This window comes from Polypterus senegalus, chromosome 4 (assembly GCF_016835505.1).
Source record: "Polypterus senegalus isolate Bchr_013 chromosome 4, ASM1683550v1, whole genome shotgun sequence".
In the NCBI taxonomy this organism is placed as follows: Eukaryota; Metazoa; Chordata; class Cladistia; order Polypteriformes; family Polypteridae; genus Polypterus; species Polypterus senegalus.
The window spans coordinates 40,863,066-40,887,234 of record NC_053157.1 but is presented as its reverse complement, the minus strand read 5'-3'; the positions used below and the strand labels follow the sequence as shown (position 1 = coordinate 40,887,234).

The 24,169-nt window shown below is 38.2% G+C and overlaps 1 protein-coding gene across 3 annotated transcripts in view; it reads left to right on the top strand.

Annotated features, from left to right (window-relative positions):
- nnt (nicotinamide nucleotide transhydrogenase) overlaps window positions 1-24,169 on the top strand; it is a 140,909-nt gene that overhangs the window by 108,178 nt on the left and 8,562 nt on the right. For all 3 annotated transcript variants that reach the window (XM_039750505.1, XM_039750504.1, XM_039750506.1), the window contains exon 19: window positions 9,824-9,905. In XM_039750505.1, coding sequence (XP_039606439.1) covers window positions 9,824-9,905 — 82 coding nt within the window. The remainder of the gene's footprint in view (window positions 1-9,823; window positions 9,906-24,169) is intronic.

Here is a 24,169-nt window from a genome sequence, read left to right as displayed (position 1 = left end):
AATTCACTGATATGTAGCAAAATAGGATTCTGTCATTTAAACAGTTTCGTATTGTGATTAACGTATTACTTATATTGCAGACTGTAGGTAGATAATTAGTAAAATAGACTGAAGGTAGATAAAATTCATTAAGTATAAAGGTTTGAACCTCATAACTAATCAACTGTACATGATACAATACCTGACTCTAATCATTTTTAATGATATGAAAGTAATAAGGGTGTATTTACTTTTCATTCATGTATTCTGAAATTTAGCCTGTGTATATGTTTTTTTTGTCTTTGGTGAACTAAAAATAAATGCAAAATGCAAAATGGTGGTTGGTGTGTGTTTCTTGAGGTTAAAATTATTTAATTCTAGGACTTGGTGTGGACTAGGTAATTGCTAGCTTTGCTCTGATATGTAAATCCATAGAACTGAAAGAAGTTGCATATGTTTTGTCACCTGAATTTTTAAATATTAGGGCTGGGGCTCATTTAAAAAATAAATTAATTACATTATTGTATGCTATTAATTGTGATTAATTGCATCTAATATTAAAACATATCATACAATAAGTGCTTAAATCATGAAGTAAATACACACTGAATCACAAAACTAATGTAGAATCAACACAAAGAAATAAAAAAAAAAATGTAATGGCATAGCTTAAACTTATACAATGACCTTAAACCTGAACTAAAGTTCTAATGTCTACCACACTGCTTGGTAACTTATTCCATGTGTCTGTAGTTTTTTGTATGAAGAAAAATGTCCTATTGTTTGTGTGAAATTTACCCTTAACAAGTTTCCAACTGTGTCCCTGTGTTGTTGCTTAACTCATTTTAAAGTAACAGTCTTAATCCACTGTACTATTTCCCCTCATAATTTTAAACACTTCAATCATGTTTAGTCTTAATCTTCTTTTGCTAAAACTGAAAAGAGTCGGCTCTTTTAATCTTTCCTTATACTTCATCCCCTTTAGCTCTGGAACCCTAGTCTGTCTTCTCAGGTCTTTTTGTAGCCTGGAGACAAAACTGTACACAGCACTCCAGTTGAGGCCTAACCAGTGCTTTATAAAGCTTCAGCATAACCTCCTTTGACTTGTACTCTACACATTGTGCTATATAACCTAATATTCTGTTAGTGTTCAGAAACCATTAAGAAGCCTATCTGGCAATTGAAAGTGATTGATTAATCAATTATGTCTCCTAAAACTTTCTCACAAATCGTACTTAAAATTTTCGTACCTCCAGTTGTGTATTCGAACCTAACATTTTTACTTCCTATTTGTAATACGTTACATTTAATTACATTTAAATTTCATCTGCCACAATTCCGCCCAACCCTAACTGTTGTACAAGTCCTTCTGAAATGATTCAACGGATTCTATATTATCTGCCAATCCACAGAGCTTGGTATTTTCTGTAAATCTTAATAGCTTGGTATATATATTCCTGCATAAATCATTCATTTAATATATAATATACAATGGAACCTCGGGTCACAAAGTAATTTTCCCCATAGGATTGTATGTAAATACAATTAATCCATTCCGGACCGTATGAGCTGTATGTAAGATGTGTAGATTTTTAAGCACAAAAATAGTTAATTATACCATAGAATGCACAGTGTAATAGTAAACTAAATGTAAAAACATTGAATAACACTGAGAAAACCTTGAACAGAGAAAACTAACATTGCAAGAGTTCATGCTATAGCCTTACGAACCAATCACTGTAAACACTTTTTTTAATGAGTTTTAAGCACAGGGAAAAAAATCTGTATTTTATATAAAAACTAACCATAAACAACCAAGAAAACTAACCTTGCATGAGTCAAGTTCTGGCATGAAGGAAATGAGGAGTAACTGGTTGGAGAGGAGATTACAGTTTTGAGGTAAAGTCTGTGACGATGCGGGTTTGCTGCATGCTCCCATCTCGCATCTGGGAGCCCTTAAACCCGCCACCGTCGGTAATGTTATCATTATAATCAGATGGTGCAAAAAGTGGCAAGTGCTTTTATTAAAATCAACAAAACAACAATCAAAAACAATGTCCAAATTAAATAAAGTGCAGTGCTTTCAGAATCCTTCAATAAATAAATCCCATAAAAACAGAAGTGAAGTGGAGGTTAAAATCCAATAGAAAAAAATTAAAACAATGCTCGAAACAGTCTCTTTAAAAACAAGCCTGGTGCATTCTTTAACTGCCTTCTCAACCTTGCGTGGCCAGCTGTCTTCCTTCTGGTCACTCCAGCTCCTTGATCGCTTCCTTCTGCCCCACTAAGTGTCGGCCAAAACACCCCTGCTGGGGCTCACTGTCCAGCTTCCTGCCTGCAAGCACGTGCTCGCTCACGCTGGTTCTTTCCACACTGCTTCCTGCTTATTTCCTCACTCCACAACCTTCGTCTTTCTTTTCTTTTTCCTCCCTTTAGCTGCCTCGCGCTTCTATTTATGAAGAAGACGTGGCAACTGTAGTAATCAACCACCATGCCCCTTCGCTAAGCTGCAAGCACGGCAATTATTTATTTAAAACTGGTCTCTTGACGTGAGCTGTGGACCCGCCATACCTTAAAGTCCCTCTGCTTGATGCTCGTCTGACCGAGAACAATGTGCTGTACAGGGAGAGACTCAACACTGTAAATCACTGGCGTGTACGAACCGGAAGGGAAACAAAATAGAGCACAAAGAGTTCACAGCAAATGTACAGGGAGAAACTTAACACGTGCGGAAATCATTGGCACATACAAACTGGAAGGGAAACCGGCTTGTTCGTCACCCAAGTGTATGGTCATGAACGTAAAAGTTTGGCAAACTTTTTGGTCGTAACCCAATTTTGTACGTGTTCAGAAACGTTCGTGACCCGAGGTTCCACTGTATGTATGTGTGTGTGTGTATATATATATATATATATATATATATATATATATATATTGTCACGCTTGGGACACAGATTTGCATAGAGACACAGGAGGTCATAGAAACAAGAAGGATTTTTATTCAAACACTGCAAACACATGAGCTTAAACATGCTCCATGACAAGTCAGAGATGACAGTTCCGCTAGGAGCAGAGAGAGATAAAAGCAAACAATCAATTCCAAAGCTGACAGGCGCTGCACAAGGCTTGTATTACACGTTATAGTGCAAGGATAAGGAGCAATGTGAGGGTGGTAGTCAGTGTTTCAGGGTTTGTGGTTTTCCCAGGGGCGTCTGTATCTATTTGGGGTGCGATCAGCTCTCCAGCTCACACCCTCCCCCTCAGCTTTATTCACATTCCTGTGAATCAAGTGACTCTCTGTACCAAGTTCATGTAGTCGGGATAATACGTCTGCGTTGACGTGTTCAGAACCTGGTCGGTGCTTTACTGTGAAACTGTAAGGTTGTAAACCCAGAAACCATCTCATTAGACGAGTTTGTATCTTTCTGTCGGTACAACCACTGAAGTGGAGCATGATCAGTTACCAAAGTGAAGTTTCGTCCCCACAAGTAATAGCGAAGCACTTCCACAGCCCACCTAATTGCCAAGCATTCTTTCTCAATTGTAGAATAATTGCGTTCCGTAGGAAGTAATTTCCTACTCAAATATGTGATCGGATGTTCTTCTCCATCAAAAATTTGTGACAGGACTGCGCCCATACCAAATGCACTCGCGTCTTTTTGCAAGATAAAATCTTTTGTGAAATCCGGGTTCCTTAGAACTGGGTAAGAAGACAATGCTTTTTTTTAAATCGTTGAAAGAACGTTTGCAATTTTCTGTCCACGAGATAGGTCGGTTTTTTCTGCCTCTAGTGAGTTCTGTAAGAGGAGCAACTCTATGTGCAAAATTTGGAATGAATTTTCTGTAGTAACCAGCGAGCCCCAAAAAATGTCTGAAAAGACATCAGTGTTCCGTTCTATCAAAGATAACAGTTCTGTCTTTTGCGTGTCAGTAAGATCGTTACCAATGGTAACATCGGTCTGAGAAACAGCAGCCAGGGATGTGTTAACCTCTTGTCGGTCGTGCCATTCCTTCAAGAGGTTAATGTGTAAAATCTGGAACGGTTTGCGCCGGCCTGGTATTCTAACCTTGTAATTTACCGGACTCAAACGCTCCTCAATAATGGCGGGCCCTGCCATTTAGCTAAGAATTTGTGTGGATCCGAGGGAACCAGTACCAAAACACGATCGCCAGGTTTGAACTCACAGAGCTTGCTGCGCCTATCATAAAGACGCTTCTGAGTTTCCTGTTCTTGTTGGTGTTCCACAGCAATAGAGGAAAGCATAGAAATTCTGTCTTGCAACGAAATTAGTCGATCTGCAAAGCTTCGACCTTGAACTGCTCTCATTTCTGGATATCGTGTCGCATAATCAACCAACACCAGCAAATATTGGTACCCATCCTTAGTCTTAGGTAAAGGTCCCACAATATCTAATCCCACACGCTGAAAGGGAACTTCCAATATGGGCATAGGACAAAGGGGAGCCCGAGGAGGCTTATAAGCAGAGACGATCTGGCAGTCTGGACATGAAGTACAAAATCGTTCAACATCTTTTCCCATATTAAGCCAATAAAATCGTTTTGATAACCGGTCTCTAGTTTTGTCAGCACCAGGTGTCCCCCCAAGATGTGTGAATGTGCCAGATGCAAAACAGTTTCCCTATGTGCTTCAGGTACCACCAGTTGTTCAATAAATTCCCCCTCCAAATGATCTGAGATCACTCTGAAAAGGCAACCGTCCTTTTCTATAAAGTGTGGGGTTTTCACACCCCCGGAATTACGCTCTTGGTAATAAGAGTCATTAGCAGGGCGAGCCTGTTTAAATGCATATTCTAATGAGCTATCAGTATGCTGCAAATGCACAAAATCTGATTGTTCTTTAACACTCGGTTTGTGTTCGGAGGCGTTTGCAATCTGGGAAGATGTAGAAGGACCAGCCCATTCTGGAAGATTTTCGGGGTGACCTCCTCCGTCTCGCTGGAGAGATCGGGTTCAATATCTAAGTTGGGCTCTAGATTTTCCCCGGCCGCTACCAGTTCTTAGTCTTCTTCTTTTTCTTTTCTTCTTCTTCTCCCCCCCCCACTAAGTTCATTAGTGGACTGGACTACTGGTCCCTTACATTTATTAATCAGTTTCGGAAAAAGGGCATTTCTCCGTCCTATGAGTAATGGCCAAGGGCACGAGTCTGAAACAGCAGACCAAACCTTAAAGTGGCGACCCTATAAGTTAAAGGAAGAAGTAAAGTCTGATAATCTTTAACATCACCATGTACACAGCGTATTTTTACAGTCTCACAGTCTCTAAGGCATTGTTCATTAAGACAGTCTCGTCTCACAATACAAAGGTCACTTCCCGAGTCTAACAATGCTGAGATTTCTCTACCCCCCCAATTTCACCGGGATCAACAAGCCATCTTTTCCATCCGGATATGTAATAGTTGAGCAACAAATCTCGGCCAGTCCAATCTCCATTGAATGAGCTGGAGACAAGCGACATTCTCTTGCCAAATGGCCGAGTTGATCACACAGGAAACATCTACAGTCGGCTCCGCTTCGAAATATCCTCTGCGACGCCCACGCCGACGTGCTCTGTAGTATCCACGGTTTCCTCGCCCGCTGTTGCCGCTGTCTCCCCAGAAACAGGCGCCCATCTACGACTGGATTTCCGGGTCCTACCTGACCCCATTAGATTTTAGGTCCTGCAGCTTGTCGATCGAAGCGACAAGAATGTCCTGGACGTTCGTTCACAGGTTGCGAAGCAGCACGAAATCCACCGCTCTTTCTCCAAGCGGACTGTGAACCCTCTAATCGTCTGGACATAATCGTTAATGATTTAATATCATGACATAGAAATTCATCTCGAAGAACTTCAGGTATGCCGGCCAGTAATATATTCACGACAACTGTTTCCATCACATCTCCTTCAAACCAGCAGTGCACTTTATGTATCAAATCTTGAATTTGAACACGGATTGGGTCATCCATGTTTAGTTTCCAGTCTTTAAGTGCATAAGTTTTAGACCTCTGAAATAAGTCTTCGGCGGCATCCATCTGTGCAACCACTCCTGGTACCACTTGTCACGCTTGGGACACAGATTTGCACAGAGACACAGGAGGTCGTAGAAACAAGAAGGATTTTTATTCAAACACTGCAAACACATGAGCTTAAATGTGCTCCATGACAAGTCAGAGATGACAGTTCCGCTAGGAGCAGAGAGAGATAAAAGCAAACAATCAATTCCAAAGCTGACAGGTGCTGCGCAAGGCTTATAAGTCAGCGGAGTACCGCGCGAGGCCTGTATTACGCGTTATAGTGCAAGCATAAGGAGCAATGTGAGGGTGGTAGTCAGTGTTTCAGGGTTTGTGGTTTTCCCAGGGGCGTCTGTATCTATTTGGGGTGCGATCAGCCCTCCAGCTCACAATATATATATACAGTGGAACCTCGAGATACGATCACCTCTGTATACGAGAAATTCAAGATAAGAGGAAAGTATGAGTGAAAAATTTGGATTTAAATACGAGCATTGGCTCGCGTAACGAGCCACGAGCCAGGCTGTGGTTATGCGTGACGCGTTTCCCGATCCACCTCGACTCTGGGATTCACCCAAGCTGACGCTGCCAGCCCATCAGCTCACTCAGTGTTCCTTGTTCTCCCGTAGCGTGAGGATCTACGCGTTTGTGTGCTTGTGATTTCATTGTTTCGCTGTAGCAATTCGCCGTATAAGCATATCCAAAAATATCGCGGACGTGCAGATGGAGAATAGGAGACGATTGCCCTCAAGAGGAGTACTAGGGTGTTGTACCGTGTTAGCCATTATGAATGTAGAGAAAAGCCAAGCAAAATGGCACTTTTATTGGCTAACTAAAAAGATTACAATATGCAAACTTTGATTACACCATGCCTGAAGAAGGGGCCTGAGTTGCCTCAAAAGCTTGCATATTGTAATCTTTTTAGTTAGCCAATAAAAGGTGTCATTTTGCTTGGCTTTTCTCTACCCTCAAGAGGAGAGAGAGAGAGAGAGAGAGAGAGAGGCAAGCGAGCAAGAGAGATAAGGAGAGAGAGAGAGAGAGAGAGACGCGTGTGCGAGCGAAAGAGATAAGGAGAGAGAGAGAGAGAGACGCGTGCGCGAGCGAAAGAGATAAGGAGAGAGAGACGCGCATGAGAGAGAACCACCATCCGCTCAGTTATGATCACATGACGCTCAGCAGACAAAGTGTATCCACACTTATTTATCAGTGTTATTTGTTAGGAAAATTGAATTTTATGTTGATATTTTTGAGGGTGCGGAACGGATTAACTGGGTTTCCATTATTTTCAATGGGGAAGTTTGTTCTAGATACGAGAAATTCGCTATACAAGCTCAGTGCTGGAACGAATTAAACTCGTGTCTCGAGGTTCCACTGTGTGTGTGTGTGTGTGTGTGTATATATATATATATCTATATATATATCTATATATATATATCTATATATATATATATATATATATATATATATATATATATATATATATATATATATATCTCATGTGGCACCTTATCAAATGCTTTCTTAAAGTCAAGATAAAATAATATTGTTTGCATCACTTTGATCATTGATTGGTGATAGAATCTTTTGCCATAACTTCTATCTAACGAGAGAGAACAACATTTCCAAATAAGTTAGAAGCTCCATTATAACATGATTTCATCCACACTTTCAACTTAAGGAGAAGAATGGCAATGGTGCTTTCCCATCCAGCTGACAGGTGCAGTAGAATGTGTTTTCACCACCATGTGGAGAAAAATATATTTGTAAGGTATAATTGAGTGGTTAGCAAAAAATTACAAAGCTGATGAAATGATAAAGAAGTAATTTTAAACTGTAGTTCTACGTATGACAGTTGATAGCTTCAGTGAATTATCAGATTTAGGAGTAAAAAAATCTTAACCAGTTCACTTTTCTTCCTGCCATCCCAGCAGAGCAAAATCTAGTTCTTGCCTGAGCTGCAACATTTAAAATTAATTAACAGAACTTCATGGTCCTATATCCTAGTTTCTATATCATAAGCTATAGTATAAGAATAAAATGTTTATTTGCATTTTCCATAATTATTGTAAACATTTTTGTATGAATATAGATTATTTTTAACAAATTTCACATTACTACAGATATTTGGTAAATTAATGTAAACATAACATTTTAGAACTGAACATATTTTATTTAAAAAATGCATAAACTAAAAATATATAATATTATATACTGTAGGTTAATTGCATTAAAGTAGTTCCATTTCACAATCACAGTAACCATTTTATAAAGTATGCTAAAGTGCAAACATCCATTCATCCATTTTCCATGGAACATAAATAAAAAAATGTAAAACTGTATTTTGCTTATGTTCATCTTTGTGAACTTAGAAACAATATGTTTTAAATCCACTCTTTGAGGTGGTTCACTGTGTACTGATAAGGTTGCTGAGAGTTAACTAAAGCATAAGAATATATATTACATTTAGATTAAAAAGGGACCCACATGACTGGTACGTTTGATAACCATGTTTTTTTATTTTATATTTTTCAGTAATTTCAAAAATTACTCACGTTAATACTCCTATAGAATAATTAATAATTTTTATTGTAGTAATGTAAAACAGGCCTAATATACATCTTAGTTAATAAGCAATTTAAGGAAGACAAAGGTAGTAAATCCATCTATTTTTGTTCTTTGAGAAAAGAACAGGTTATTGTATAGGAAGTATATAACGTGTTTTGATTTTGGAAAAAGTGGGCCACAATATATAGGTCCATGGGCCAGATCTGGCCTTCAGGACTTGAGTTTCACAACCCAGAAGTAAAGGAACACCAGTGTAATTGTTTCAAAAATAACAACAGAACTTTAAGAGATGTTGTTAATTGCAAAGACATTCAGAGATGGGACTGTGCAAATGGCTACCAATATCCACAGCCAGCAAACTGAACGTTTATATTCATGCCCCTTACTCCTCAGTTACATTTGAGGACTTGTGTAAAGTTCTTGATATAGTTCGGATTGCCCACACTGTGCCAGTATTAAAACAGGTATATGATAACATATATCAGCACAAAATATTTTTACTATATTTTAGAAATATAGTAGAAGATTACATTCAAGGGAAAGTCCAGTTATAAAGACTAGCTTATAATTGGAATGCTACAGACACATGGTCATCTCATCTGATTTAACAGTTCATATAGGAACTACTTCTTTCACAAAATTGGTTCAGTCAATTCCTGTTGTTCTTAATTTTTTTCTCCTTGATATCATAGAATACCTTGTGTTGATGAATGACAACAAACTCTGCTAAATACTTCACAATTCCATCCTGTAACACAATAACATTTGAGAATGTAAAAGGGCCTTAATCATTTTTATAGTTGCTATAGGTTGTTATAACTTTAACTTAATATTCAGCATCCCCTTTTCTTCCCTAGGACTGTTAACACTGTTTAAGGACATTATTGGTTCCTCCTGAATAGTGGGAATACAATCTTGTTCAGTTCTGTCAGATAACTAACCTGGTAATGTTGAAGTTTTAAGTGCGAGATGGGGCACCTCTCTCCTGCTCTATTGAATCTACCTTTATATTTGTTTAGCTACAGCCTTCTTCTTTAATCCATGAAGGGGTCTGTTGGTAATTATTTAAATGCTGTTTGCTTTGGCTATTGACCTCACATCCTGTGAATAGCTTAAAGCATAGTAAGGCCTGTAAATGTCACAGAATTTGTAAGTAATCTATATAATCTACAGTTTGTTGCATTTTTTCCTTTTACAGTGGCTGTAAAAATAATAAAATGTTTTTATTTACTATTCCTAATCTTCTACCAACATGTATGTCTAATTTTCAGGGTGGGGCCTGTGTGCAGCAAAGGCCCAGTACCCCATTGCTGAATTAGTGAAGTCCTTACAAGAACAAGGAAAGAAAGTTAGGTAAGAAATACAGTTCTTCTTTTAAAAGTTTGTGTTATAATTGGTTTTTAGATCAACTGAAATAAAGCTTTGCAAATAAATTCACATATAGTTTATAGGACTATTCATACCCAGGTTTATTTATTATTTATTTATTTATTAAAAATATATTCCTTTTTTTTTTTTACTGTATTGTGTTTTCTTTTCAGGCCAGTTAAATTAAGTTTTGGTATAAATACTAATACTCCCTGTCACACACAATTTTATTGGCATGAACATTTACTTCTCTTTCAAAAATATAGCCATTTTACCCTTATAAGATGGCTTATACCCAGCAAAATTCCAGTTGTTTTATATCTTTTTTACAGGAAAAAATGCAAACTGTATGTTAACACAGCAATTTTTTTTATTGGGAATATGTGGTTGGTTTTTGTATCCCATGCATTTATGAGTTAGGAGTTTCTCTGACTTACAGAGAAAATACTACATCTAGCACAACATTATTTACTTTCAGATATATATTCAGGTTTAAAACCGGTCCTACAAAGAAGTGAAGTTGTTTACAGAGTTTTGTTGTGATTTTTTTTTTGAATAATAAATCACTTTGTAGATTGACCTCAGATGTATAATTTATTAATGTTTGTAATTTTCTTTTCTTTGGATGTTTTACACACAGACTTTAATTCCTTGTTTCATTAATGATATGAGTGTTTTAAATATGTCCATATTTTTAACTTCAAGTTTAATTTTTTTTTTTTACCTCCTTCTGCAATGAAAGGCATATTTATTAAAACTAATGACTGTCCCAAAACCAATTAATCAATCTAGGTTCATCTGTATGTTTTTAAAAGAGTTTAATTTTTCCTTTTCTAAAGACCAATGTAAGATTTTTGGCAACAATGACAGATATTTCAGCTCTGAATAATTTTGTTTATGCATTGAAGTGACCTATTTAGCAGCAAGACTGATATTTAAAAGTACTAACCTCATATTAAACAGTATTAAAGAGTAATATGTGTCACCTATTCATAATATGATCCATTGCCTCTCAAAACAGAAGTCATTATAAGCCCCTGTATGATTAAGTATGGCTAGAAAAGTTTTTCAGCATTATAAACATAGTGAAGGAAGCAGTCATTTAAACATTTCTTGTGCACAGCATGTACATAGTTATACTATTAATGAAAGCCTAATTCAAACAGTGTGGTCAAAGCTTGAAGCCACAACATATCAAATCATAACTGCTTTTTTCTTATATTAATACTGATAAACAGTTATATTTTTCTTATTATGCCATATCTCAACTTGTTTTACATACTTTATAAATTTATATTGTATATTATCAAAATTTTCTGTTTTATGCTCTGATCGATATAAATAAAAGTGACATGATGAAAGCAAGAGAAGGCTTTAATTTGTTGTCACTCTTATCCTTGTAATTTAATCAGTTCTAGCTGTTTTGTTTTTGTTTGTTATATCCAATAAGTGTTTCCTGCACAGAAGTATCCTTCCAAAGTGAAATTAAATGTACTACATGTTTAATTATATTAATTCAAAACATATAGTGAGAAGTCAAGCAAAATGACACCTTTTAAAAACATATAGAAACTTAATTTTGGGATGGGATCGGCTTCAAATTCCAAAGGCAACATAGGTTGGCCACCAGAATGTGTGGTTTCTTAACTGGTTTGGAACCCTTTATTGGAGAATGTGGAAAGGATGAGCATCCTGGCCAGGTTCGTTGGACTGAAGGAGACTGCCTCCTAGAGTCATATGTTCGCCTGATACACTGGATGGCAGCATCCCTCTGGTAGATCTCCCATTTCACCACAGGACATATTGAGAGCTGTGGTCCTTATGGCTGCCCTTTTGCAGTACTTTGATGTTGCCAGGGGGAATTGCGGGTTGGGATCTCAACTCAGTCTGCATCTTAGAGCCAGGAGACAAAGCTTGCCTGGAGGAGGATAACAAGAATAGGAATTTTGAGTAGAACTGTGATTTTGCATATTGGGAGCAGAGCCTGTGAAAAGGTACTTTATTTTATTCTTTTATTCACCAATATGAAATCAGTCTAAATTCTTGTTGTTCTTTCTAGTGATATCCATGTATGTCTTCAGTTGTCTTTCTTTGGGTACTAAGTATTTGTGACTACCACATGGTATTTTATACAAAACTCTATAAACTTCTTGCTATTCTCATTTCTACTGCCTAATCCAAAGGGTCCAATGATACCCTTGTACCTTCTATTTCCTACTTTAGCGTTACAATCTCCCATAGTTATCAATTTATCCATAAACGTCTTATTCCTTCAAATTACCTTCTTTAGTTCTTAATTATTTGGGGCATAAACTTGAATCAATAACATGAAATGGATTTTCCCCTTTAGCTTGATTACTATTATCCTTTCTAAGTAGGTGTACTAGTAGGCCAGAGATCTAATGCATTTTTCATTTACATTGAAAGCTACTCCTTTCCTACTTTTCCATCCTCCAGAATAGATCGCCTTGTACTTACAATCCAATCTTGGAATTGGTGTTATAAATTCTCCCTTCTCTTTCCAATGTGTTTCTCCTATTCCTGCATTGTCCACCTTCATATTTTCCATCTCTTGTATCATATATGCCAACATCCCTGGTGCTAGTAAGCCTTTCACATTCCATGTGGCAACACTCTGACAGTTACACTTAATTACTGGATTCCCAGCCGTCATCTTAGGTTCTCCCTATTTTTCTCTCCTTTTCCAAATTTCTGTTCTCCTTTTGTACCAGTGATCGGATATTGTGTGGGTTCATCTTGATGCTCCACAATCTCATACTCACACACACAAAGGCTGCTGTTACCTTTCGTACCCAGACATTTCATCTTAACCCGGATAGTTTGTGCTATGTGTTACCTCTCAAGGTCATCAATTGCTACGCTTTTGGCGGTTGACATTTTTAACATTCTTCTGTCTGCCTGTCTACTGCCAGACTGCTGAACCCTAGCAGGCTATTGAATCCCTTTTGTTTGTTCTCTACTCTCCAAGCTTTCAGGCATTATTGAACCTTCTGAGAAGGTGTCTCAGAAACACTCAAGCTGCCAACCACATCACGGTAGGAATCAAGAAAGTGAAGTGTTATGCTGAATTAAATTGAAGAGAACCCTAATTTTGCAATTTCAGTAGTTAAATCTTTTATTGCAGTTCATTGGGGGCATGTGTTTTGCGTTAACTACACAATAGCTGCTGTTCTCACTTGTTAATAACCATCATGATTTAGACTGCTTGTTAGCTTCTTTCACTGTAAGAAACTTTTTCACCAAAAATACTATTTTTAGATAAAAGGATGTTTTACATAAAATACACATTTCTGAAGATGGTCCTTGATAAACTCATTAAGTGAGAAATGTCCCAGTTTTCCATTTTTATCTATTAACTAGCAGATTACCCAGTGGCTTCGCTCACTGAGTGCAAGGGAAAAAAATAAAATGTAGTATATAAATTATTAAACAGTAAAACATTAACATGTAAGAAGTAAAGATACATTGAGCAGTACTGGAGTGCTTTCAGGTAAAGTACATTTTAAAGGCACAACACAATAGGTAAGTAGCACTAACAGCAGCTTAAATGTGTTTGGATCATCTCTCAGTAGCAGATCCCTTGTGAAAGACGCTACACGACCGTTGTGGTATAGAAATTACATTTTCTATGCGATCCTGCAAATTTCTGCCTGACAACCTTGCACTACGTGCCTGTGATTTAAGAGAAAAATTATTCTGAGAAATGTGGACGCTGCCATTCCGTGCTTAATGGGCAGAAGGTCCAAACAATTCCCAAGTCCAAAACTTAACATGAAGAGGTCGGTGCATCTTCTTAGATGTAAACCCTCCATCTTCTTAAAATAATTAATCACAAAAGCAACCTTGAATGTTGCAGGGTTTTAGTGACCTGAATTTATCTTAAGGGACATTTAGTAGTCGTGCAGCGCAATTTACAAAGAGAGTTTTGCTTCGATGGTGCCGATCACACTCATTCGCAAAGATTTCCACTCTCCCAGGAGCCGACGGGGCACTCGAAGTGTCACAAACAGTACGAGAAGAGAGGATGCCGCCCGAAACTGCAAAGTTCTCGACCTGGCAGAGCAGCCCCACTTTGTTCTCACGACCCCTCGCCGCTGAAGGCAGTGTTGCCTTTGCATTGTTTACAGCTCGGCGCTGTTAAAAAGTAGAAAGACACAAAGCTGTTTTCCTCATCTCTTCTACTATCAAGTACTGCCAATTAAAAAAAAGTTATGATGTGTCAAATTCCGCGACAGTCACGTGGACGAATAAATAAAACTTCCCTGTCAGAACGCGGCTGGTGGCAGACGGCTCAGCGCTGGAGTCTAGAGAGGAGGGCTGGGAGAGGGCGATCCGGGGTGTACTTCTGTGGGATAGATCGACGTGTTTGTGTTTACTTCTTTTCAATATCAGTAAAATAACTGTCACACAAATAATAACAATTCGTAAAGACGATGTAAAAAATGGCGTCCACAAACGAAGTGATTAGTCTTGTATTATAATATGTTCTGTGATCATACATAATTTCCATTTCGCGTGATCATATGTAATTTCCGTTTCAAATGCGAAAAAAATTATATACATATATAGATTTCACAAGACAGTACTTTTACAAAGTAATTAGGACCTTTGGGTGTGAAATGTCTTTTTTTTTGTGAAAAGAGATTTCTTTGGGTTCACCAAGTATAGATATTGACCATTTGGTCTTTGTAGTTTTTAATTTGCTTTTCAAATCATTATATTTGAAATCTGTGCATATGAATGTTTGCACATGTATTGTTTACATTGCTATATATTTGACTATCAACAGACCAACTAAAAGATGGCTGTTTAGCTTGCAGAAGCTATTCAGTACCAAGTAGCGTCATGAGGCATGTGTTGTGTCTTTAAGACATATAAGGTGAAATTTGACTTTTATTTATAATGCTTCATAGGTTTCTTGTAAGTACAATTAGAATGGTAACTGAGACATTTTACAGACATAACATCTGTTAACAGTTAACCACATAAAAGAAAGGCAATTCTAGTTTGGAGTGGCATCTTCCTGCTCATTTTGTCGTTGAATTTCCCAAACTTCTAATCGGTAATGAAATTGTAAAACACATAATAGATCAAGCAGCAAGTTTCTTATTGTCTACTCTGATACCCTTATCATCTTAGCCCTTTTTGATACAGTTAGACCTTTGCCTCACAATCAGTGTGTTAATTTAGTCATTGGTAGATTTATCATTTTACTGTTGCAAAATCTGTACCAGTTAATGAAGATTCACAGTAGTATGAAACACAACAGTTTTATTCTTATTTACCTTCTTGTGTACATTCATTTTTGCACATGCTAAATATACTTTTTTTATGTTTCATGACTATGCTGTTGTTGTTTACTCTGAAGTACATCACAAATTGTCTACTACAGGTATGCCAGTCCGTCTGATGAAAGTCTATCAGCAGCTTGATTTCTTTGAAATATGCTAGTGAAATGCAGCTGCTTCAGATGCCACACATGGATATTGATGCAAGACACAGAATGAGAAAGACTCTGTAGTAACCAATCACTAACACTGAATAGTTACAAACTTTGTCAGCCTTAGGCTATAATTTATATGCTGAAATGCTTTGCAATGCCATACCTGTCACTATTAAAAATGCCCAGAGTTTGGGGGTGCTGTAGTTATAATGTTCAGTTTCATTCTACAGTACTTTTATTTCTTCAAAGCTTGCCAGTCCTAACCATTTAATTCTTCTAAAAAAGTACCTAAAGTCTTACTGTCTACCACGCTACTTGGAAGCTTATTCCAAGTGTCTGGTTCTCTGTGTAAAGAAAAACTTTATAATGTTTGTGCGAAATATACCCTTCACAAGTTTCCATCTGTGTCCTCATGTTCTTGATTAATTAATTTTAAAGTAACAGTCTCGCTTCAATGTACTAATTTCCTTCATAATTTTATACACTTCAATCATGTCACCTCTTAATCTTCTTTTGCTTAAACTGAAAAGGCTCGGTTCTTTTAATCTTTCTTTATAATTTATCCCTTGTAGTCCTGGAATGAGCTTAGTTGCTCTTTTCTGGACCTTTTCTAGCACTGCGATGTCCTTTTTGCACATAGTAGTTCAGATGAGGCCTCACCAGTGCGTTATAAATTTTGAGCATAACCTCTTTGAACTTGTACTCCACACATTGTGCTATATAAACTACTTTTCTGTTTGCCTTCTTATTGGCTTCTGAAGACTGTCTGAAAGTTGATAGCATAGAGTCCACTACAACTCGTAAATCTTTCTCATAAGGTGTACCCTCGATTTTCAGACCTACCATTATGTATTAGAATCTAGCATTTTTACTTCCTATGTGTAATAACTTACATTTACTAACATTACATTTTAACTGCTACAAATTTGCCCAAGCCTATATGCTTTCCATGTCCTTTTGTAATGATTTAATGGATTCCAAATTATCTGCCAATCCACCTATCTTGGTATCATCTGCAAATGTAACCAGCTTAATACTTATATTCCTATCCAGATAATTTATATATATATTAAAAATAGCAGCAGGCTTTACACTGAGGCCTGTGGAACACCACTCTTAGCATCAGCCAATTCTAATAGGATTCCTCGCACCATCACTCTCTGCTTCCTGAGACAATTTTGCGCCCATCTGCAAACATCACCCTGAGCTCCCACTACTTTAAGTTTGATGACCAACCTCTCATGTGGCACCTTGTCAAATGCTTTCTGAAAGTCAAGGTAAATAATATCATAAGCTCCCTTTTGATCATATTCTTTTTACCTCCTCATAGAATTACAGCATGTTAGTAAAACATGATCTTCCTCTTCTGAACCCATGCTGACTGTTCAAATAAATTCCTGTACTTGCCATGTGCTGCTCAATTTTATCCTTAACTAGCAGAATACCCGCGCTTCGCAGCGGAGAAGTAGTGTATTAAAGAAGTTATGAATTTATGAATAATAAGTTTTGTATATTCTGACGCTTACTTTATATACTCAGCAAAAAAAGAAACGTCCTCTGACTTTCAACTGTTTTTACTTTCAGTAAACTTAATGTGTATATATTTGTATGAACACTAAAAGAGTCAACACTATAAGACATAAACTAAAAATGTTTCACAATGTGTCCCTGAATGAAGGGAGGCTCAAAATCAAAAGTACCAGTCAGTATCTGGTGTGGCCACCAGCTGCTTGAAGTACTGCAGTGCATCTCCTCCTCATGGACTGGACCAGATTTGTCAGTTCTTGCACCTGCAAGTTCCTGGACATTTCTGGGGGGAATGGCCCTAGCCCTCACCCTGCGATCCAACAGGTCCCAGACGTGCTCAATTCCTTCGACGATAAACACGAATCCGTCCATCACCCCTGGTGAGACAAAACCACGACTCCTCAGTGAAGAGCACTTTTTGCCACTCCTGTCTGGTCCAGCAAAGGTGGGTTTGTGCCCATAGGCGGCGTTGTTGCTGGTGATGTCTGGTAAGGACCTGCCTTACAACAGGCCTACAAGCCCTCAGTCCAGCCTCTCTCGGCCTATTGCGGACAGTCTGAGCACTGATGGAGGGATTGTGTGTTCCTGGTGTGACTCGGGCAGTTGTTGTGGCCATCCTGTACCTGTCACGCAGGTGTGATATTCGGATGTACCAATCCTGTGCAGGTGTTGTTACACGTGGTCTTCCACTGCGAGGATGATCAGCTGTCCTTCCTGTCTCCCTGTAGTGCTGTCTTAGGCGTCTCACAGTGCGGACATGGCAATTTATTGCCCTAGCCACATCAGCAGTCCTCATTGCTCCCTGCAGCATGCCTAATGCACGTTCACGCAGATGAGCAGGGACCCTGGGCATCTTTCTTTGGGTGTTTTTCACAGTCGGTAGACAAGTCTCTTTAGTGTCCTGCGTTTTTAGAACTGTGACCTTAAATGCCTACCTACTTACTGTAAGCTGTTAAGGTCTTAACGACCATTCCACAGGTGCATGTTAATTAATTGATTATGGTTAATTGAACATGCATGGAAAACATTGTTTAAACCCTTTACAATGAAGATCTGTAAAGTTAGGATTTGGATTTTTAAAACATTATTGTTTAAATACACAGTCCTGAAAAAGGAACGTTTCTTTTTTTGCTGAGTATATATTCAAGATTTGACTTTATATATTCCAGCGCTGACTTTATATATTCCGACACTGACTTTATATATTCAAGATTTGACTTTATATATTCCAGCGCTTACTTTATATATTCCAAAATATTCCAACGCCGTCTTTATATACTCAGGTTTTGACTTTATATACCTGTATTTGGGAATGACTTTATATATTCAAGTTTTGACTATATATATTCTGAAACAAGATTTGACTTTATATATACCGACGCTGACTTTATATATTCAAGTTTTTACTTTATTTATTCCGACAGTGACTTTATATAATCAAGTTTTGACTTTATATATTCGGGGATGACTTTATATAGTTAAATTTAGTCATCATTGCATAACTTTTTCTTTACCATAGAAATTTAAAGACAAAATTCAACTTCCATTCCTAACAAAGATAATTCTGGTGACTAAATAGAACCTACTTATATCCAAATTCGAGCTATTGAGCTGTCGCCTGCCTGCCTGAATGAGTCACCCTTGCTTCGCTCTTACTTTTTTACCGTTCATTTAATCATGGCTAGTGGCGGAAAAATTATAAAATGGAAGGAGGATTACACTGAGTATGGCTTTACCAAAACAATTATTGATGGCAAATCGATTATTCATAAAGCTTCAATTGGTGATCTGTTTTTCTGTGTTAACCTCATATTTTTTCATACTTTTCTCAAACCAAGGGGTGCGAGGGTAAAATGAATCGGAAGCGCTGATCAATGTAATCGGTGTACCAGGGAATCATGCATTGACAGAAGTTCCCCTTTTTTTTGTAATGCTAAGTGTGATTAAATGCGTGATTTTTTAACGCGTTACGGAGCACATGCATCGAAGCTTCTCAGCTGTGCTTGTGCTAAGAAAAGGAAAGATTTTAAAATAACGTAACACGATTGTCAATGTACAGTCATGTGAAAACATTAGGACACCCTTTGAAAGCATGTGGTTTTTGTAACATTTTTAATAAATGGTTATTTCATCTCCGTTTCAACAATACAGAGAGATTAAAGTAATCCAACTAAACAAAGAAAACTGAAGAAAAGTCTTTTCAAGATCTTCTGTAAATGTCATTCTACAAAAATGCCTATTCTAACTGAGGAAAAGATAGGACACCCTCACATGTATTCCCTCTTAAATTGGCTCAGATCTCACACAGGTATATCACACCAGGTGCACATAATTAGTAGATTGTTACTCTGCATGTTGAATGAGGCTTGCCCTATTTAAACCTCAGACATTTAGTTTGGTGTGCTCCTGACTGTTGAAGTGAGAGTGAGCACCATGGTGAGAACAAAAGAGCTGTCAGAGGACTTCAGAAAAGATTGTAGCAGCCTATGAGTCTGGGAAGGGATTTAAAAGATCTCAAAAGATTTTGAAATCAGCCATTCCACTGTCCGGAAGATAGTCTACAAGTGGAGGGCTTTCAAAACAACTGCCAACATGCCCAGGACTGGTCGCCCCAGCAAGTTCACCCCAAGAGCAGACCGCAAGATGCTAAAAGAGGTCTCCAAAACCCTAAAGTGTCATCTCGAGAACTACAGCAGGCTCTGGCTACTGTTGATGTAGAAGTACATGCCTCTACAATCAGAAAGAGACTGTACAAGTTTAACTTGCATGGGAGGTGTGCAAGGAGGAAACCTTTGCTTTCCAAGAGAAACATCGAGGCCAGACTGACATTTGCCAGAGATAAAGTTGACAAAGACCAGGACTTCTGGAATAATGTTCTTTGGACAGATGAGTCCAAAATTGAATTATTTGGACACAACAGCAGAGGACATGTTTGGCGTAAACCAAACACAGCATTCCAAGAAAAGAACCTCATACCAACTGTGAAGCATGGAGGTGGAAGTGTCATGGTTTGGGGCTGCTTTGCTGCAGCAGGACCTGGTCAGCTCACCATCATAGAATCCACGATGAATTCTACTGTGTATCAGAAGGTGCTTGAAGAACATGTGAGACCATCAGTTAGAAAATTAAAGCTGAAGCGGAACTGGACCATGCAACATGACAATGACCCAAAACATACTAGTAAATCAACCAAAGATTGGCTGAAAAGAAGAAATGGAGAGTCCTGGAATGGCCAAGTCAAAGTCCAGATTTGAATCCCATTGAGATGCTGTGGGGTGACTTGAAAAGGGCTGTATGCGTGCAAGAAACCCTCAAACATCTCACAGCTGAAAAAGTTCTGCATTGAGGAGTGGGGTAAAATTTCCTCAGACCGATGTCGAAGACTGGTAGATGGCTACAAGAACCGTCTCACTGCAGTTATTTCAGCCAAAGGAGGTAACACTCGCTATTAGGGGCAAGGGTGTCCTATCTTTTCCTCAGTTAGAATAGGCATTTTTGTAGAATGACATTTACAGAAGATCTTGAAAAGACTTTTCTTCAGTTTTCTTTGTTTAGTTGGATTACTTTAATCTCTCTGTATTGTTGAAACGGAGATGAAATAACCATTTATTAAAAATGTTACAAAAACCACATGCTTTCAAAGGGTGTCCTAATGTTTTCACATGACTGTAACCTTTTGTAAGTAGTGCCTGGAGGTTTCAGTGTGGTGAAACTGTGGAGACAGTGTGTGTATTAACTTGTGGGTTTTTCTGTGAGTATTTGGTGGCAGCGTCACAAACTCGCTTCCGTAACACTGCGTTAGCTACGGAGCTCAGCTCAGAGCAAAATGAGGTGAATGGGAGGGAGATGATGACGTGACTCCCCACCCACCTTAACTGTCAATCCCCACAAACACAGTCTCGAATTTGCATAAGCACAGCCCTTCACCTGCAATTTTAACTTAGTTACAAAGTGATCAAAACTGTCGCTTATATCCTGCGTCCTCTCATTAAACTTGTATCCCGCATTACCCGTGGGCATGACAAACAATACAATACAATACAGTTTATTTTTGTATAGCCCAAAATCACACAGGAAGTGCCGCAATGGGTTTTAACAGGCCCTGCCTCTTGACAGCCCCCCAGCCTTGACTCTCTGAGAAGACAAGGAAAAACTCCCAAAAAAAACCTTGTAGGGAAAAATGGAAGAAGCCTTGGGAAAGACAGTTCAAAGAGAGACCCCTTTCCAGGTAGGTTGGGCGTGCAGTGGGTGTCAAAAGAAGGGGGTCAATACAATACAATACACAGAACAGAACAAATCCTTAATACAGCATAATAATAAAGATTTTAGAAGTACAGCGCAGAATTTAACAGTAGATGATATCACATAATAAGATTTGGATATTTTTAGAGTCCTGGAGACCTCATCCATCAAGCTGCCTCCCCATTTGGCCATTCCACAGCTGAAACCCCTTTTTCCCATGATTCCTGTGATCCTCCATCAGCGATGACTTTACCACAGGCAGGCAAACAACTTGTCAGGTGGGCCGTGGCACCAATTGCCACATTTGAGTACCGAGAACAGAAACAGAATAGGTGAGGGTTAGTAACAAATTATAACAATCATGTTACTTATGTTTTTTATGCCAGCGGCAGCCTATGAACTTAATTTAAACTTTAGGTTTACACCGTGCTTTGTTTCCAAAGTAGCAGCACTCATAAATATGGTTGTATATGTCACTCGCTCGCTTATTGTTTCGCTGCCTTCTCAATTATATAATGCATGTTTTCTTCAGCGCTTTTTGGAGCTCTTCCTGGTTTTCTATGTTGACAGTCAGTTCACGTGATTACATGGGAGGCGTGATGATGTCACACGAAACTCTGCCTCCCACGGCTTTCGAGCTCAATTCCATTACAGTAAATGGAGAAAAATAGCTTCCAGTTATGACCATTACGCGTAGAATTTCGAAATGAAACCTGCCCAACTTTTGTAAGGAAGCTGTAAGGCATGAGCCTGCCAAATTTCAGCCTTCCACCCACACGAGAAGTTGGAGAATTAGTGATGAGTCAGTGAGTGAGGGCTTTGCCTTTTATTAGTATAGATAATTCCTTCCATGAATTTTCCCGTGATGTACATTAAGCTTACAGGCCTATAGTTGCTTGGATCAGCCTTCCTCAATTGTGAACACCTCGAAAAAAATGCAAGTTTAGATTGTCTGCTATTTCACTGTCTGTATCTTTAAATTCCCCTCTTCTATTCCTGATGCACTTCACATTCTCCTTAACTGTTCTTTTACTACTAATATACTGAATCTTCTAGGGTCATCTTTCGCCTTATGTGCTATATTGCTATCTGTCTTTTACCCTCCCTAATATCCTTCTTATTGGTTGCTCTCATGTTCTCATACGCCCTGTGATTCACTTTGGAGTTATTAGTCTTTTACACCTTACAGAGCCATTTTTTCCTTCACAGTTTCTTTTTTAACTCACTGTGAAGTTTTTTTCAATTTCCTATTAATTCCAAATTTAGGTCTGTACCTGTTCTGCATTAGATATAAAACATTTTTAAACCTGTTCCACTGCTCCTTTGTCTGTCTCCACACTAAAATCTTATCCCAGGCTATCCTCCTTAGACTTCTCCACATCTTCTCAAAATTTGCCCTACCAATGTGTAATTTAATAATATTAGTCTTTGCATCCGCACTCTTACAAAACACAGAGAATTATATTATATTATGGTCATTTGACTCTAGTGGTTCAATCACCTCTACATCCTCAGTTCCATCCTGATTATTACAAAATACTAAATCCAGACAGGCTTCACCCTGCACTAGAATTCCTGAAGCCTAAAAAAAAACTTGTAATCCTGGCCCACTTTAAATTCCTTCGCACCTCTCCATCAGGGTCTTTTATTTTGTTAATGTGTCAATCAGCACAAGCAGCAAGCAGTCTGATATCCCATCCCCCCACCACCGCAGCTCAATTCGCAAAGAAGGTTCTCAGTGCTTATTTTGGAGTGAAGTGACTGAAGTTGTAGAGGGTAAATAATATATCGTCATTTGGAATACATACATTTCATGTGTGTTCCGTGTCTACAACAATCTATGTAAACACATCGTTAAAACAAACATTTTTCATGTTTTAGTAATAATTGACAAAATGTACACATGAAGTTTATAATGTGAAAAGCCTGAAGTCCAAATATCAAATAAACACTTTTACAAAAGGTACAAGTATAACAAAACAAGTGCACTTTTATTCAAGAATATAACCAAAGAAAAAGAAAGCGGGTTAGGGTAGGCTTTTGATACGACAGCTTGCGTGGTGCAGCAGTAAGAACTGCTGACTCCTAATCAAGAGGTCACCAGTTCAATACCAGCTGCATCCCAAATTTACACTTTTGAATAGTGAGCTGCTCTTATTGTTAATATTATACAGTAAAAATATTCATTTGATTTGCATCTGTAACAGCCGGTGTAAATTTATAGTACTTGTAAAAGTTAGCGTTTTTTTTTTCTTTTCAGTTTTATTCTCGTACACGTACACTCTCCCACAACACCCTCCCCCCAAACCCCCGATCTGATGCTATTTTCAGATAAAGATGTTTGTTATGCCACCTCATTATTTGAAAACAGTGTCAGATATTGTGCATGAATGAGACTGGGACTGGGAAAACTTTAGATGTGGGTGTGAGTGGTGTGCGTGACTGGGAATGATTGTGGAAAGTTTGTTTGGGTTTTTTTAGTACCTGCTCATGCTAAATTAGTATGCACCTTCTGGCCCATGATGTCAAAGCTGCACTGACAAAAAAAGAGACATAGGTATATACTGTATGACATTTGGAATAATTCATTTTATGACCTGTATAGTATATTTCTGAAAACATTATTGCACTAATGCAACATTATATTCATTCGCATTCCTTCATGCAGTTGTAGTCAGTTGTAGTTTTTCTTTTTCCCGATCTTGCCTAGTCTCTACCTTTTGGTGCATGTTGGTGTTTCTTTTGTACTCCAAGAGATGCAGGGGACTGAATAGTACAGAGAGGTCAGTTCTCATCAAATTCAAATGTTAACAGTTCCCACACACCTAAGGACCATTCTTCCTACATTTACAACATGTGTACCTGTTGCAATGTACACACCTCTCTATGCTGTGGTTCCTATTACACTGAAGGAGCACCTGACACTGAACTTTTTCTTGGGGGAAGCGGAGGTCTTGGAATAACAGTTTGTTGATGTTGCATCCTCTTTTCCATTGCCTATTCTTGTAAGAAGCGA